General features: G+C 36.9%; 1 protein-coding gene and 1 non-coding gene across 5 annotated transcripts in view; both read left to right on the top strand.

Annotated features, from left to right (window-relative positions):
- RBM27 (RNA binding motif protein 27) overlaps nt 1-4824 on the top strand; it is a 57832-nt gene extending 53008 nt beyond the window's left edge. For all 4 annotated transcript variants that reach the window (XM_061151641.1, XM_061151643.1, XM_061151642.1 and 1 more), the window contains 2 exons: nt 66-176; nt 1585-4824. In XM_061151641.1, the coding sequence (XP_061007624.1) occupies nt 66-176; nt 1585-1668 (195 nt within the window). In that variant the 3' untranslated portion in view covers nt 1669-4824. The remainder of the gene's footprint in view (nt 1-65; nt 177-1584) is intronic.
- Nucleotides 1252-1323, top strand: TRNAC-GCA (transfer RNA cysteine (anticodon GCA)). The gene has a single exon. It is a non-coding gene; the product is annotated as a tRNA-Cys (tRNA).
- Nucleotides 4825-16790: the final 11966 nt, after the last annotated feature.

Below are 16790 nucleotides of genomic sequence, written 5' to 3' on the forward strand. Positions count from 1 at the left end.
ACACAATTTGAAGAAATCATTAGTAAATGTGAGTACAAACTTTTGTGTTCTAAAATCTATTTTAGCCTGCAAACCAAGGGTCGAAATTCAAAGACCGTCGGCTACAAATATCATGGCACAAGGCCAAGGTGCCTTCTGTATCCACTGAGACTGAAGAAGAAGAAGTCAAGGAGGAGGTAAATTTAACAACTGAAAATAACGGAGTTGAATTAGATTGTTTTCCAGTTATATGCTTTTCTTGACTTTAAATAATATAAATTTTAAAATGCATAATGAGTTTTTTCATGCATGTGATTAACACTAGTCTAGAAGCTTATTAAAGAATCAGGACAGGTGCAGAAATGAAAAAGCTCTTTTGGGGATTATTTTCTGTTTTAGGAGAGACTATTCTTTTTTTTAAAATTTGCATTTATTTCGGCTTTATTGGGGCTCTGGACATTTTTATTTTGGTAAATAAAGATGTGGATTAAGGGAACAATTCAATTTTATCTGGTTGTTTTAGTTTTCATTTATTCAAGTTCCATAAGTAATAGATTTGAGTTTCTTATTTTCTATGTATAATTCATTGAAGTGAGAGTGTAAAGAAGTAAGAGGAAAGAATAGCAAAACCATGGACTTAATATAAGTATTAATCAACTTCTTAAAACAATGGGGACTAATATTGCTTTTTTATGCCTATATTTCTAGTTAGTTTATCAAAGTAGACACTTTAGGGAGCATTGCTTGCAAGTTATTCCTCATTCACTGTAATTTTGGTTTTAAAAGATAGCAAGCATTTATGGCTGATCAAGAGTTTTCCTGACCAAATGGGTAATTTTACCTAAAGCAGAAAATTTTGCAAAAGCAGAAACTTTTCCCTTGTTAAAAAACAGAACAGAAAAATCTTGTATTTTGGGAATGTTTTTAGATACTTTGTAATGTTTATAAGATTTTAGATTTTTATGGTAGATTTGGAATGTCAGTGTCATAGGGAAGTTATTACATTCTTCCCTCACAAATAATTGGCTTTTAGAGGAAAAATTCAGAAGTTCAGGGGTTATTTATTTTTCTCACTTTTAATATAATAGAATAAAATTAATCAAAAACATGTTTCATAGATACCACCCCTCACTAAACATATGTTTTTTAATTTTCCTGATATTAGAATGGAAGTTTCCTATTAAACTAAAAAAATTAGCAAGGAAGACAAATATATATATGTATATATTTTTAACATTTTTAGTTTTTCTTGACCCTAAAGATACTTGGGCTTCCCTGGTGGCTCAGACGGTAAAGCGTCTGCCTGCAATGCTGAAGACCCAGGTTCAATCCCTGGGTTGGGAAGATCCCCTGGAGAAGGAAATGGCAACCCACTCTAGAACTCTTGCCTGGAAAATCCCATGGACAGAGGAGCCTGGCGGGCTACCATCCATGGGGTCGCAAAGAGTCAGACACACTGAATGACTACTTACTAAAGATACTCTGAATTTTCCACTTGTAAATCCAGTCTGGGCATTGTATACTAGTCTGTCTGTTCTTTGGCCTAAAAAGTACTCTACTTAGCTTTCTTGTGCCACTGAGTGGATTTTACCCTCTTTTTTTCAGGAAACAGAAACCTCAGATTTGTTTTTGCATGATGACGACGATGAAGACGAAGATGAATATGAGTCTCGTTCATGGCGAAGATGAAATCTGATGCGACTTGTATAATTTTTAGGAATATTGTTTAGAAGAACAACTTTTTAAAATTATTTAAAGAAGTCAATGAGCCAAAAAAAAATTTTTTTTTTAATTTTTCTTTTCGACACAGTAGGTGTAAGGACAGCAAGTTTGCTATTTAAATACATCTCATAACTGTTCATGATATTAAAGCACCAAAGGCCTAGTGACTTTTACACAGTTGTGAAGATCCACAGGAATGACACGGATAATCTCTAGAGCCTTATTTTCCACACCACCTGTTTTTGTTGCTATTGGTGTTGGATTATGATGTAAATGACAGGGTGTTCAGAAATTTTATTTTGGATTATAATCTGCTGATAAAATTTCATTAAATGTCAAATCGCCTGGAATCTCTTAACTCTCAGCTATTATGGATGGGTCGTCAGACAGTAGGAGATACTTGTAATTAAAATACCCTTTGGCTTTCAAGAGTTGTCTTGGAAGAAATGTAAATTTAATTTTTTTTATTGAGGCGGAGCCCAACTTATATTTAATCTAAATTTTGGGGGGATTTAATATGCAGCAGTGAGTACTATTTTAGTGTTAATCATATCTGTTCTTCAGTGCTAGGCAGGCTCTGTGGTATTTCCATTCTGTCATCACATTAACTCTTCTGAACTTCTGCTACTGAGTTTTAGTTTGCTTTGAAATTATCAAGCATTGGTTCAGTTGTGGTTTTTTTTTTCTTTTCATGTTTTCAGACTATAAAAGGCTTTTATCTGTTGCCTCTTTCTCATCCCCATTTTCTTTCTCCTTCCTTTTTATTAATAGCCTGACTTACCCATTACTGAGATAAGTGATTCTTCGGGGCCACCAAAAGTCAGTCCCCAATAAAAAGTTTAAACCAGCACCTTGATAAATAAGTGATATTTTGATGAGAATGATGGAAGGATTTGTGGGGAGAGTCACCAGCTTTTTTTTTTTTAAGCTTCACTTCAGTTAATAGTTATGCAAAAGGGTTTTAAAGTGTCTGAAATGCTTTTCCTAAATTTAAACCATGATGGTAAGGTGACTGGGGGTAGGTTGGGGGTGGGATGGGGAAGGGGGATGGGTATGCTAGTAATAAATGGGAGTCATAACTTGACTTTGATCAGATGACCTTATATTTTCATAATTTTGTAGCTTGTTGCTATCCATGAACATATGCATCTTTCAGTAGACAGTTTCCTTCACTGTGTGCATTTTTACTGTACACTGTATAGAGTAGAGTATCTGTTAAGTAAAATATATCTGTAAATTTCTGTCCTTGTGTTCTGAATGTTAGATGGAAAAGCAGAGGAGCAACACTACACTGTATTGACCCCTGGGGAAATAACATGATTAATGTAAATAGGATATCACTTTTTCAAGGATATACACATCTATGTTTTTATAATATGTGTGGTGTGAAAATTTGAAACCTCCTGTTGGCTTCAGAAGGTTCTTGGTGATCACCATGTCAAGGATTTTGTTTCCTGAGGTAAAGACTTGTTTCTCACAGCAGAAACTATTCACTAAGAGACTTAAAACCATCAGGACTCTAGATTTTTTTTGGCTCTAAGAAGTTAAGTCCCACATTCTGATTATCTTTCCTCTTCTGTATATTTTCCTGGAATGATGTGTCAAACCAGGATCATTTTTAAGTTTTCATGTAAGTCTCCCTTCATAATGATAAGGACTTCCTCTTTCTAGGTTATTACTATATTTCTGATAACACAAAGCTTATAGGAGAAGGAAAACATCACAATGGGGTACCTAGAATAAGCAATCTTGCTCCTTTTTCCTCCATCATCTCTAATGAAATTTTCTTGATGTCTGTGGCTCAGTTGGTATATATTTTGAAAGATTCATTGTGGTGAATATTTTGAGTCCTGACAGTTTAAACGTGATAGAGGGAACAAAGGATTTATATATTTTTTGTACAAAGTTTTTTCTTAAACTGTATAATTTTGTAAATAATTTGTTTGGTTTTTTTTGTGTACTAAAACTACCAGCGTATAGATTTCAATAAGAATTGTTGTATTTTTGTATTTGGAAACTGAAAATTACAGTAAATTAATGGAGCTGTAAGAAAATTTTCAGTAGACTGACAGTTCAGCAGAATGAGATTCCTTTTCATATGATTTTTTTTTAACCTAAAATTGACATCTTATTACACTCTCAGTACGGAGAGAGTTAAGGATTTGTTTGATATTTTAGTTCTTGGGGGAGAAGGGGTGAAAGAGAAGGATGTTAAAGTGAAGAATAAATAGACAGTTTTTCCAGTAAGTTTTTAGGCCCTTTAAAATGTAATTTATGATACACCTTAAATAGGACCAAAACACTTTCAAAATGTCATTTCTAATGTTTGACTCTCAAAAATAACTCAAAATATGCATTAAATATTGGAAAATTTAAGTTAAGGTTAGCGTAAACTAGTTGAATGTATGAATTTTTTCCTTTAGGGCTGAGATCCCAAACCATTAGAATTTCTCTTAAAAGCGAGTAAAGATGACTTGTTTTCTTGGCATCTTCACTTACAGAAATAACACATCCCATCTGAGGCAAATTCTGTTCTTTTGAATGTGTATGACATCTTTCTAAGTAGCTATTGAACAATAACAACCACCAACCTGGCTCAGTCAGCTTGGTTTTACTAGTGGCTTACTGCCCAGGCTTAAAAAGGTAACCCCGGGGAATGTAGGATTTCCCTCAGTTTCTTCATGTTGTAACATTGAGAAAACATTGTCACTAGCTAAGGTGATAAATTGGAAAACGTCTTGTTAGGGTGGAAAAAGAAAGGTCCGTGGTATGGATCATTATTTAAAAAAAAAAAAAAGAAAAAAATCATGTGAAAAGGAATAGTGGTTCCTCTTGATGTATAGTATGCCTGTATTATAGTTTTTACAAAATTGTGAACTTGTGTAATAGTATAATAGGAGATATTGTTGAATTTCTAACTGTTTATACATTTAAATTCATATATGTAATGTTTGTTTTATCAATTACAATCTGAATTTCTAAGAAGCATGTTGACTTTTGCAATAAAGATGCAATATGGAATGGTTCACAATTGGAAAAAAAGAAAGAAAAAAAGATAAAAGTTACAAATTTCAAAGAATTTGCAAAATTTATGAACCATTCCAAAAATTATAACAATCACCAAAAGAGCTGTAATTCTGGCTTGTTCTGGAAAGAAAGAAAATGTGTGTGTGCTTGCTTGAGTGAGAATGAATGAGTGATAGATATGAATGTGTGTTTTATGTTGAGTTCATGTACATGGGAGAACGTCACTCAATCTGAATTTGGGTACCAAAATCACTGGCTATTAAATGTTCAGTAGAATACCTCCTTTGATAGGTAGAGTGGTCTTGGAAACAAAAGGGAAGGGCATTAAAGTGTTACAAGTAAACTTGATAACATATTTCTCTGTTCATGAATGGGTCTTTGTATAACAGATAAAAGCACAAACTATTTTATAAAAGCAGTTATTTTAGTATTATCTTGAGGATATTCAAGATGCCAGCAAACAGTAGGAAGGATATTTCCCTTAAGCACAATAGAGAGGAAAGAACACCTTGAAGAGATGAACTAAAGATAACGATAGTAATTGTGATGGCTATTTAGAGAGAATAGCAACAGAAGGAGTGATCTTAATCAAGAGGACTGGGTGGTGATGGGAAAAGGAAGTATATTGCTTGGACTCCCATTTCTTGTTTTAAAAACTGCTTTTTGTACACAGTTCCCTCCAAATGTTTATTCATTGTCCAAGAAGAGTCGTTCTTCAAATCTCAGTTTATACAGGAAAGTACTAAAGAATGGGAGTAAATTTCATTTTCCTTCTTTTCAAATAAACTTTTATCCATATTTTATGAATTAAGTAGCAAATAAGCTGTGTTACCATTTGTTTTGAATAGATTATAATTTATCCAATATATGTTCATAGTAAACATTAGTCTGAGGCTTTTGGGGGAGGGCAAGCATAATTCTGAACATAACTATATTTGTTTAATAGTAACAAGTCAAACATTTTACTAAAATGGAGCTCTTATTAAACAAATTACTGGCTTTATGTGAAGTTTTTACTAATTTCAATGTAAATTATTCTAAAGCCAAGGATACATTTTGAATTGCAAACCCCATTGTAGTATCTAGGCTGGGTCTAGTTATGTTCCAATAAACATAAGACATGAGTGTGTATGTCAGCCTATGGGATCATTTTAAGATGCGCCAGGTTTGCTTTAGACGAACCAAAATTTTGCAAGTCAGACCTGTCCATTTTTGTATCACTTTCAGTCTCAAAGATCTATTTGAGGAGCCAACCAACATTGATTTAAAAAAAAAAAAAAACTGCTTCTAATTGATGTGTTATGAATCACCCTCATTTATGCTAAATTGATTTACTGCCAAGTGATCTCCTTTCTACAGGATCATCTACCATTTATTTAGCCTCTTACCTGGTTCTGTAATCAACCTTAGGTTTACTAAACCATCCCAAACACTCTTGAGATAGGTGACTTGATACAGGTGAAATTAAGGTCAGAATAGTATTTGATGATTGTTTGCAGGATATTTGTGGTTTTAGTCTCCTCTTAGGCTTCTGCAAACAGATTTTTTTTTTTTTTTCAAATTTTTATTTTGGGTTGTGGTAGTCAGGAAGCATGATAAACATTGTTACTTTTTCTTTGTATTTATATTTTTCCTTTTATGAAAGTGGAGCAAGGGAAGAATGCCCTAGCCTAAGAGGCTATTAGTTGGTTCTCAATGGAAACTTGTATTACCTACAGCACTTCAGTTTTCTTATCACTTCATAGAGTTCTATTACTTTGATATGTGACCCCTTAGTTCTTTTAACAGTTGAGTTGGGGTAATGGTTAGTACTTGATTGTTCAGAATTTTTGCTCTTTACTCAAACCTTTTTTGGGGAGTAGGATTATGGGAATAAACCTTTTAGTTGCCTGGCTGCGTGTCTGTTGATTTGAGTTTTCAACACTGCTTTGAGAAAACCTCATAAAAGTGAATCTCTTCTTAACAAGACTAAAGTCCTCATGATTGTTTCACTTCTTAGTTTGCCCCCAAACAGCTTCTTTTGTGAGATACTGTTATATTTCTCTTAATTTTAAATTAAACAAAGGCTAAGGTTGACCTTTCCAAATTAACGTGGTTTTTTGAGGATGGTATAATTTCAAGGTTGAGGCTGCGCACATGGTTAGTTTCAGTTCTTAGAGCAAAGGCTGCTGATACATCTGTATAAGCGACTGTTCCTGTGTAACAATCAAGTTCTAGGTCCTGAACGCCCTCCATCAAAAGGCTTACTATATTTTTTTACTGTAAAACTCAAGATTTTAACATTTAAAGCCTGTAGGGGGCTCCAGAAGGCAAGATTTAGTGGGCCTTAGAGCAGTAACTGAATCATAGCAATTCAAGAGTGGAAAACATTGTGCACTGCAACCCAATGTATATGTACACACATGCCAAACAAAAAGTTTACCAGACAGTGCTTACCCTTACAACTTTATATGCACCTGATATTTTTTTCTATTCTTGTCAGGACCCACTATTTTGCTTTCAGAATTGCAGTTTGGAAAACACTAGCCTAGTAAGTTGCAGGTTGAATTGCATTTTTAAATTCCTCTTCCGGTGACACTGTCAATATGATTTTGAGTATAAATGATAAAATATTATCGTCTGTGTTTTGCTTGGAAAAGTAGTCTGGGGTCTGAAGTTGATCTTTAGTCTAAAAAGTAAAGAAAAGGAACTTCCCTGGCAGTCCAGTGGTTCTGACTTCACACTTCCACAGGAGGGGTTGTGGATTGGATCCTTGTTGGGGAAATAAGAACCTGCATGCCTCAAGGTGCAGCCAAAAATAAATTTTATGAAATAAATTGAAGGTGAAAATAATTTATACATCAGTCTCTTTATTGATTACTTGGTGCTTTTGAGCATGAAGTTATTTCATAGTTTTTAATTTTTGTAATAGACAACTATGAATGACTTAAAATTTTCCTGCAGTTTTATATTTTTGTCATTGTTTATCCTGGGAAGGGAGTAGAATACTAGAATATTGGTGCTACTTTTTATGAAATTTAAAGCAATTTGCAAGAATTATTTATGTTAAAAAACCTGCCCATGAAGTCCATATTACTACAAATACTTAGTGTCTGTGAATCAAGAAAAATTATTTGGCTTTGAATTTAATTTTGCACTGAGAGTTTACCTTAGCTAAAAATCATTAACAACAAACCAGGTTTGATAGCTCTGTGAGAAAACTACATATTCCAAAGTTGAATTTTGGAATTCAGTTTCACCCTTTTAAAACATATTCTCCTGTAGGTTCATAAGAAATAGGAAATACTGATAAACCCCTATATAAGAAAGAAGTGGGGCTTCCTTTGTGGCTCAGCAGTGAAGAAGTTGCCTGCCACTGCAGGAGATGCAAGAGACCAGTCCTTGGGTAGGGAAGATCCCCTGGAGAAGGAAATGGCAAGCTACTCCCAATATTGTTGCTTGGGAAATCCCACGGATAGAGGAGCATGGCAAGTAGGACACGACTTAGCGACTAAACAGCAGCAACAACAATGGTCTGAACCTTTCTAAAGTATAAAAGGAAAGATGGAGAACATGTCAGTGAGAAGTTTGCCATATTTTCAGAAATCTGTAGGAGAAAACCATTATCTGCAAAGTAATGAAATCATAGATCATGGAAAATACATTACTGGTACATTTCAATATTTCTACCCTCTTGTCCATGTACAGTCCTTTTCGGATTCCTTAAGCAATAAAACTTGACTTTCTCTGATACATGGTGCAAAGTAACTTTTCTATTAAACTGGCTGGTAAACTATTCACTTTGGTGAACTCAATTCAGCAGATGTGTTGAGGCAGACTGTGAACCGGATCATAGCTCAGTAGTTTGCCTGCATTCTGCTTGAAGCAGCCCTTTGAAAAATGTGCTCCCTTGTTCCCTTTGGCCTTGAAAACTGAGTTTAGAAGAGAAGGGGCTTCCCTGAGGTCACACAGTCTGTAGTGGTGGGACCAGGATTTGAACGTGGGTCTGACTTCCGTGTGCATGTGTTTTAACCTCTGTGCTCTGCTGCTTCTAATAAAATGGGATATTGCAAGTCTGTGATTCCACTGGTCTTTTTTATTAGTGTCTGTCAAATACTGCCATTCTGGCTCCATCTATCTCATCTGCCCTGGATTGGAACCAGGCTCCCTTGGGGAGCAATGCTGTTTTTAGGTAGCATATTGGAAACCACAGAGCATAGTGTTTATAGATGCTAATTTGTGGGGAAGCATTTTAAGGTAATAATTTTCTGTGACCTCCATAATGTACAGCCAGCCAATTTGATACATTTGACAATAATTTGGCTATATCATAACCTATGTTTATTTTATTTTCAATTTTATCTTAAATATTTTCCCTGTGGCAAACAGAATTATGATAATCTTGGAGTGTTTCTACCTTGCTTCTTTGTGTTTTTCAATATTTCTGGTGCCTTCTTCCTTTTAACCTTAGCATTAAAAAAATCATGGTGCACATAAATAAGTTTATATGCTTTAATTTAATGATGTTTTCATATAGTATACTGAATCTTCTAGACAGAAAGTGCTGAGTATAGCAGTGTTTGTTCATAGTTATGTTTATGCCATAGATTTTTTTTTAAAAGAGTATATTCTCAGTGAATAAAACTGATGTTCATGTCACTGTCTATTGTTTATAGAGTTATTTTTTTTACATGTTCAGATTTCTTTTTTTAGTAGTCATTCTGAATCCTGTGGATTTCTAATTTTAGCTATGTTGGCAACCATGAGATGTTTGTTGGCTACTAATGATATGATAGTAATTGTCATCGGCAAAAAGGAAAAGATATTAGCACCCCTGGAAGAAAGGGAGTTTTTCATTTTTCAACAGCCCATGAGAAAAGTAGACATGTTCTAATAGATTCAACAGAATAAATTTTTTATTCTTGACAAATTTAGCAGCTATTAGGAATATTTCCAGTATGAGAACTGTATCTGGGAAATTGCTAAGACAAAGAATGATTATAACATTCTGCAGGTTAACAGTACAAGTTTTTAGAAAGGTGTTTCCTCTAAATTTTGGATTAAGTCATTTAAAAAAAAACTCATCAAATGCTAAAAAAGCATACATGTTCTTTTTAAAGCATTATGAACACATTTTGCTTTGAAATATCAAAGATGAATTTTATACATAGAACTTAATTTCTTAGAATTATTTATTTTCTTATCTTTTGAAAAATTTCTACCAATTATGTTAAGGCACTTCTCTCCCTGTGATTTATTTAAATCTTAATAAATTATACATTTCTGCACTTTAGCCATTCATGTGAAAATTATTTGGAGTCATCGCAATAGAATGGTGCTGTGTGGCCTCCTGAGACCACAGTATGTCAAAGAAGTTTCAGCCACTCTTAGTTTCACATCTTCCACTGACTGTAATTGATAAATCAGATAAAGCTGGACAAAAGTCTTTAAAGATTGAAATCAGTGATTAAAATCTATGTAGAATTGAAGGTTTTAAGTAAGGACTATAAGGACTCTTTTTATGGCTAGCTTTTGTACTGAGCTTATAGTATTTTTGGAAAGTTATTTAAGAGTTGTAGGCACCTATCACTTTCTCAGAAATGGCTGTGTCTAGGAAAAAGAAACTGAAGAACCCTACTGGTACACTCAAACATGCCCAGAAAGCTTTGAATATTGTCTGTAAAATAGTACACAGTGCATTTTGTCTCTCCTGTTGTATGATCCAGTAGGACTGCCTTTTTATTCATTTTGCGGTTTCCGTGATCATCACATAGCTTGATACTTCACAGACTCAGAGCATAAGAACAGGTTACAGTAGAGAGTGTCACTTGTTTTCCTTTCTTTATGACTTTCATGAGTCAGAATCCAAAGAAAATTTCCACACTTAGAAGAAAATGACAATGACTTTTGATAGTGTTCAACATTTTAGTAGGGTATTCCTTGACCAACCAGCCTTGCCCAGAAACCTAATGGTTTTTTTTTCTTATTTCTTATAAATGAGAAATTTTTAAAAATTAGACAATGTAAAATAGCCTGCAAGTAGAAGTTCTTTTAATAACTGTTGCATAAATAACTTGAAGAACTAGGGAAGTTTCATAAAGAACAATCCTTTTCTGCCTTTTATTTAGTGTATTTTTGTTTCATTTCACCACAATTTAAATTATACTAAAAAGAAATGATTGTAAACTTGAAACTGTGAAGGCTATTTTTAATCCATGATGTACTTCCTATAAGTCGGTTTCTTTTCAATTTCAGTCTTGGTTTCTTTAAGCATAGTACCATTTTTTGTGTTGTACTTTTATTCCACTATTCCCAGTCAGAGAGGGATGGCGAGCAGAATGTTGAAGACCTACAGGTCTGATGAAGGAAGTTCGTCTCCTACAGCTGGGGTGTTCCTTAGCCTCTCAGGGGTCGAGAGAGCCCCAGGCGTGCTGTCAAATTACACTGGACACCACTTCAGTGCTCATCATGTGACTCTCTGTACCGTGTGTTTTCAAACTTCTCATTTACTCTGCGAAGTATACTGTGATTTCCCCCTTTCTGTCCAAGGGACAGCTGAGGCACAGACCGGTCATCGTCTCAAAACAAAGCCGAGATTTGAAACCACAATACAATCTGACTTCGAGGCACAGCTTAAAAAAAAAAACAACAACAAACAATTATTTTATTATTGCACAGGGGCTGTCCCTAGTTGCGGAGAGCAGGGGCTACTCTCTGGTTGCGGTTCGTGGGCTTCTCACTGCGGTGGCTTCTTGAGGAGCAGTGGCTCAGTAGTTATGACGCCTGGGCTTAGTTGCTCCGTGGCATGCGGTGAGATGTTCCCAGAGGGATCAAACCCGTGTCCCCTGCACTGGCAGGCAGATTCTTAACAATGAGACCACCAGGAAAGCCCCGAAAGCCCGGCTTTTAACACTGCTTGCTACTGTGTGAACGTCCTAGCAGCTGCGTGCGTGCGTGCATGCGTGTATGCGTGCGTGCGTGCGTGCATGCGTACGGAGCGTGCGAAGTCCCTTCAGTTGTGTCCAGCTCTTTGCGACTCTATGGACTGTACCCCGCCAGGTTTCTCTGTGCATGGGATTCTCCAGGCAAGAAGTGAGTCTCCATGACCTCTTCCAGGGGATCTTCCCAACCCCAGGGATCCGACCTGTGAACCTGCCGTCTCCCGCATTGGCAGGTGGGTTGTTTACCTCTAGCGCCGCCTGAGAAGCCCAATAGCTGTATGAGCTGAGGTTAATTAATCTTTTGAATGCTCAGTTTACTCATAAAATGTGCTTTATAATATCAGAACCCATTTATTGCTTGCAGGATTGCAATAAGCATTAGATGAGATAATACCTCTGAAAGTACCTCGTGAAATGCAAACTTTTATTAGCAGATCTTCAAAGCTTCATCAGTTTGGAGCTGAATGGAGCTGTTTTCAACTACAGTTGAATTTCCTACTTTGGTTGTTAAATCTTGTGGAATCACCTAAATATGCTTAGCAATGTTGGGGAAAAGAGAAGGGAATACTTCATAACTGAGATTGCACCTTTATATTTCTTTAATATGTCATACTAATCAAGGAGATGAAGACCACCAGACACAGATAATGATATTTTGTAATCCTTACCAATTGTTAGTGAATATTGCATATAGCCATGAAGTGGTCAAATATAGTTATGTTCTGACCATCTTCCAAGCTTCAAATTGCAGTTGGGTGAAGGGGCTTGGTTTCCTGTCTAGTCTTCCAAAGAAGAATGTAAGTATTTTATATGCTTATGTAATGTACCACAGAAAAGCCTAAGCATCATGCCCCCAAAGTCTCAAGCCCTTTGAACTGGGAATTTACTTAACAGAGTCACACTTCAGAATTACCGGTACTGGTTGTCCTGCTGTTTGCTATATGATCTGCCCCCATCAGAAAACTGTGAACCTCTTTGACAAAATGAGATTTTTCCTTGGTTGAGCAATTCTGTGAAGTGTATGTACATCGTAGTCAGTGAATTATGCTTTAGGGTGTGGCCAAAGGAAAATATGTAAAATGGAAAAATTAATGAAACTATTTTCCATACTAAATATATTTGGAGGATACCAGAATTAGCTCTTGAATAGATATATCATTAGTACAAATTATGTGAAATACCTGTACCAATTGTTCATGGCTTTTGTGCTTCAGCATAGAAGGTAGAAAATATTTAAAAGCAAGCTGTTATTTTCTCCATCTCTTTGTAAAATTATCAGTGAGGTGATAGACACTGTGAAAAGGATCATGTTAAATAAAACTCTGACACACTTCTTTTTTGGTTTCTATTGTAATTATTTAAACAAACATGTTGATTTATTGAACATTCTGAAGATAGAAGTGTTTTAAACACTCAGATTTAAGATAGACACATATTTTGCTCTGGAGAAGATGGGACCTTGTCTCTGCTTGCTTCCCCTCCTCACTTCAGACTTAACCACATCATTAAAGCGACCAGACGGAGGTATTTTCCTTTGAGACTTCATGTTTCTTTTTTTTTAATTTATTTTTTGTTTTATATTGGAGAGTAGTTGATTAACAGTGTTGGGTTTCAGGTGTATGGCAAATAATTCCAGTTATACATATATCAATACATGTATCTATTCTTCTTCAAATTCTTTTCCTATTGAGGTTATTATATAACATTGAGCAGAGTTCCTTGTGCTATACAGGAAGTCCTTGTTGGTTACCCATTTTAAATACAGCAGTGTGTACATGTCCATCCCAAACCAATCCTTACCCTTAGTAACCGTAAGTTTGTTTTCTAGGTCTGTGAGTCTGTTTCTGTTTCATTTTACACTTCCTCAGGATATCACCTCTCTATTCATAAAACTGCAGGAATTTGTCTTCTTTTAAAAAACAAAAACAAAAAACAACCCATTCCCTGTAGCAAAGGATTCCCTTTTAGGAAGAAAGGAGGCTGTAGCAATATGCTTCTCTCAGGGATTGCCAGGGGCACCATGCTTAATTCACTGGGAGTCCCTCTTTGTTTTCTGCCTATTCTTTCTTACTGTTGGAGTGACTAACCTAGTGTGAATACCCAGAACCCAGGGGCAGAGTTGCACTTCAACTTTAAAATCAAAACAGGGGGCTAGCAGCTGTGAACTTTTTGGTACCGGTTGTCTCTGGACTAGATCTGGGACACTGGGTGAAGGGGGCTTTTCCACTGATAATGAATATCACCTGTGGGTTCCATTCTACTACCACGCTGTAACCCCAAAGGGAGAACAGCGCAGAAGAAAAATGAGTCTCTCTTATAGCTCACACAGAGTTTTTTTCAGGCAATAAGCCTAAGGATTAATGATATCATTCAAACCTTTACAATGTTATATTACTTTCCACCCTGCAATAATAGATTATGAAAGAAGCTGAGGCTTCATGGAGGAAAATATCATTGTCATTCTGTGCATTGGTGGTTAGTACTGAAAACGAACTTACAGAATTTTTGAAGAACTTAGTCACCCGCTGCATTGCGTCAGAAACAAATGAGTGTCATTTGCCCATTTGTTTAGGGAGAATGTTAATTTATAAAATAAACACGGAGAGAATATTCTTTCCATTCATACAAGCTGATTTTTGTATAACCTTAATAGCTCAGATTTTTATAAGAGTTACCTCTTTCTTTCAAGCAATTAGAGGCTGGCAACACCGGGAAGAGAAATTCTGGAATAGCTCTTTAATTTTCTTCCTTTCTCCCACTAGCTGGTTTAATTTTTTTTTACATACATCCTGCAGATATTTTAGTAATGGGTGTAATTCTGGATGTTGCTTTTTAAAGTTGATAGTATGTGTCCTAGAAAGTAAAAATGCTGAGTAGAAGCTTGTGCAGATCACTGGAGTGGAAGAGAGGTTGGAAATTGTCATTTTGAATAGCTTCATAGGTAAATTAGAAAAGTTTGCTTCGGTGTGGCACAAAACGTATGAGGATTGCCAATTTTGGTAATTATCAATGTATTTCTCTTTTCACTCTTTCTGCCTTATTTCATTTTTATGGTTTTATAAAGTATTTGTGATTCTCCTTCAGATGTGTTCCATTAGACTCAGTGAGAGTTTATGTGTTTTTACAGCTCACATGGCAAATAAGCACAGCCTTCAAGTTAGAAGGTGTCTCAGATGGTGAAGAATCTGCCTGCAATGCAGGAGACTCAGGTTCCATCCCTGGGTGGGGAAGATCCCCCGGAGAAGGGAATGACAACCCACTCCTGTATTCTTGCCTGGAGAATTCCATGGATAGAGGAGTCTGGTGGGTCACAGTCTGTGGGGTTGTAAAGAGTTGGACACGACTGAGCGACTAACACTTTTGCTTTTTCAGGTTAGAACTGTGTGGAGAGAGAAATGGACATGTGACCAGTGTGGGGTCAAAAGACTTAAGTGTACTGTTGTCGTACACCTGAGTGGCTCGTTGGCTGTAGTTGGTCTGTGTACAGAAAGCAGTGCCAGTTGCATGGCCTGACAGGTCATGTTGTTTAATAAAACATAGAAATGGCACAGAAAGTTTTGTTGACATGTGGGTTTGATTTTGTTAGTACAGCTAATGGCACATAGGCTTTTTCCAGTCCCTGCATATTGTCCCTGTGTGTGTGTGCTCAGTCGCTTTGGTAAAGTCCAACTCTTTGCGACCCCATGGACTGTAGCCTGCAAGGCTCCTCTGTCCACGAAATTCTCCAGGCAAGAGTGCTGGAGTGGATTGCCATTTCCTTCACTAGGGGATCTTCCCTACTCAGGGATTGAACCTGCATCTCCTGTGGCTCCTGTAATGGCAAGCAAATTCTTTACCTGAGCCACCTGCATATTTTCCCCACATTTGGATAAATGAGCTAATGTGCTACTTCCAGAGAGCTTGGTTTTAGGTAATAAGCTCTCCTCTCTTTGTGGTTCAGTTCAATTCAGTTCAGTTGCTCAGTCATGTCCGACTCATTGTGATCCCATGGACTGCAGCATGCCAGGCCTCCCTGTCCATCACCAACTCATGTCCATCAAGTCGATAATGCCGTCCAACCATCTCATCCTCTGTCAACCCCCTCTCTTCCTGCCTTTGATCTTTCCCAGCATCAGGGTCTTTTCCAAGGAGTCAGTTCTTCACATCGGGTGGCTGAGGTATTGGAGCTTCAGCTTCAGCATCAGTCCTTGCGATGAATATTCAGGACTTATTTCCTTTAGGATTGACTGGTTTGATTTCTTTGCAGTCCAAAGGACTCTCAAGAGTCTTCTCCAACACCACAGTTCAAAAGCAGCAATTCTTTGGCGCTCAGCTTTCTTTATAATCCAACTCTCACATCCATACATGACTACTGGAAAAACCATAGCTTTGACTAGACGGATCTTTGTTGGCAAAGTAATGTCTCTAATTTTTAATATGCTGTCTATGCTGGTCATAGCTTTTCTTCCAAAGAGCAAGCGTCTTTTAATTTCATGGCTGCAGTAACCATCTACAGTGATTTGGGAGCCCCCAAAAGAAAGTCTATCACTGTTTCCATTGTTTCCCCATCTATTTGCTATGAAGTGATGTTCCATAACCTGATGACTGGTCCAGGGTTCATGGATGCTAAAGGAGTAGGAGCAGGGGACGGTGGAAAGCAGTGGAAGGGTGGACACTAAAGGAATCTGTCATTCTTGTCTTGTTTCCTGTCTGTTTCCTCAACAGTCTTGTGTGGGTCCGTGACTGCAGCCGTCTCAGCTCAGTAGGGACAGAGGGGAAAAAGTATTAAGGAGAGGTTGATTATGGAGGCAGGGTGGACTCTCGCCAGTGAGAGAGGTTCTTGTGTGAAAGGAGAGGGAGTCACTCTGGCCACAGGAGAAGATGCTATTTGGTCTGCTGCAGCAGAGGGCAGCGTCTGCCCTGCCCCACGTAGTGGGTAATGCATAGTCACCTGAGCAGCAGGCTCTCGTGAGTGTATTGTGAGAGCAATTGAAAATAGCAGCCCATTCCTGTTTTTTCTGGTAAGCAAAGCAATATTTCAACCACGTTGGCCAGTGGCCGACGGCACCCGCTCATTCGAGACTCCTGCAGAGATGGGACAGGATGCCGGCTTCTGCACCAGCCATGTAACTCCCTCTTTTCTCCAAGCAAGAAAGCACTAGA

This window comes from Dama dama, chromosome 9 (assembly GCF_033118175.1).
Source record: "Dama dama isolate Ldn47 chromosome 9, ASM3311817v1, whole genome shotgun sequence".
In the NCBI taxonomy this organism is placed as follows: Eukaryota; Metazoa; Chordata; class Mammalia; order Artiodactyla; family Cervidae; genus Dama; species Dama dama.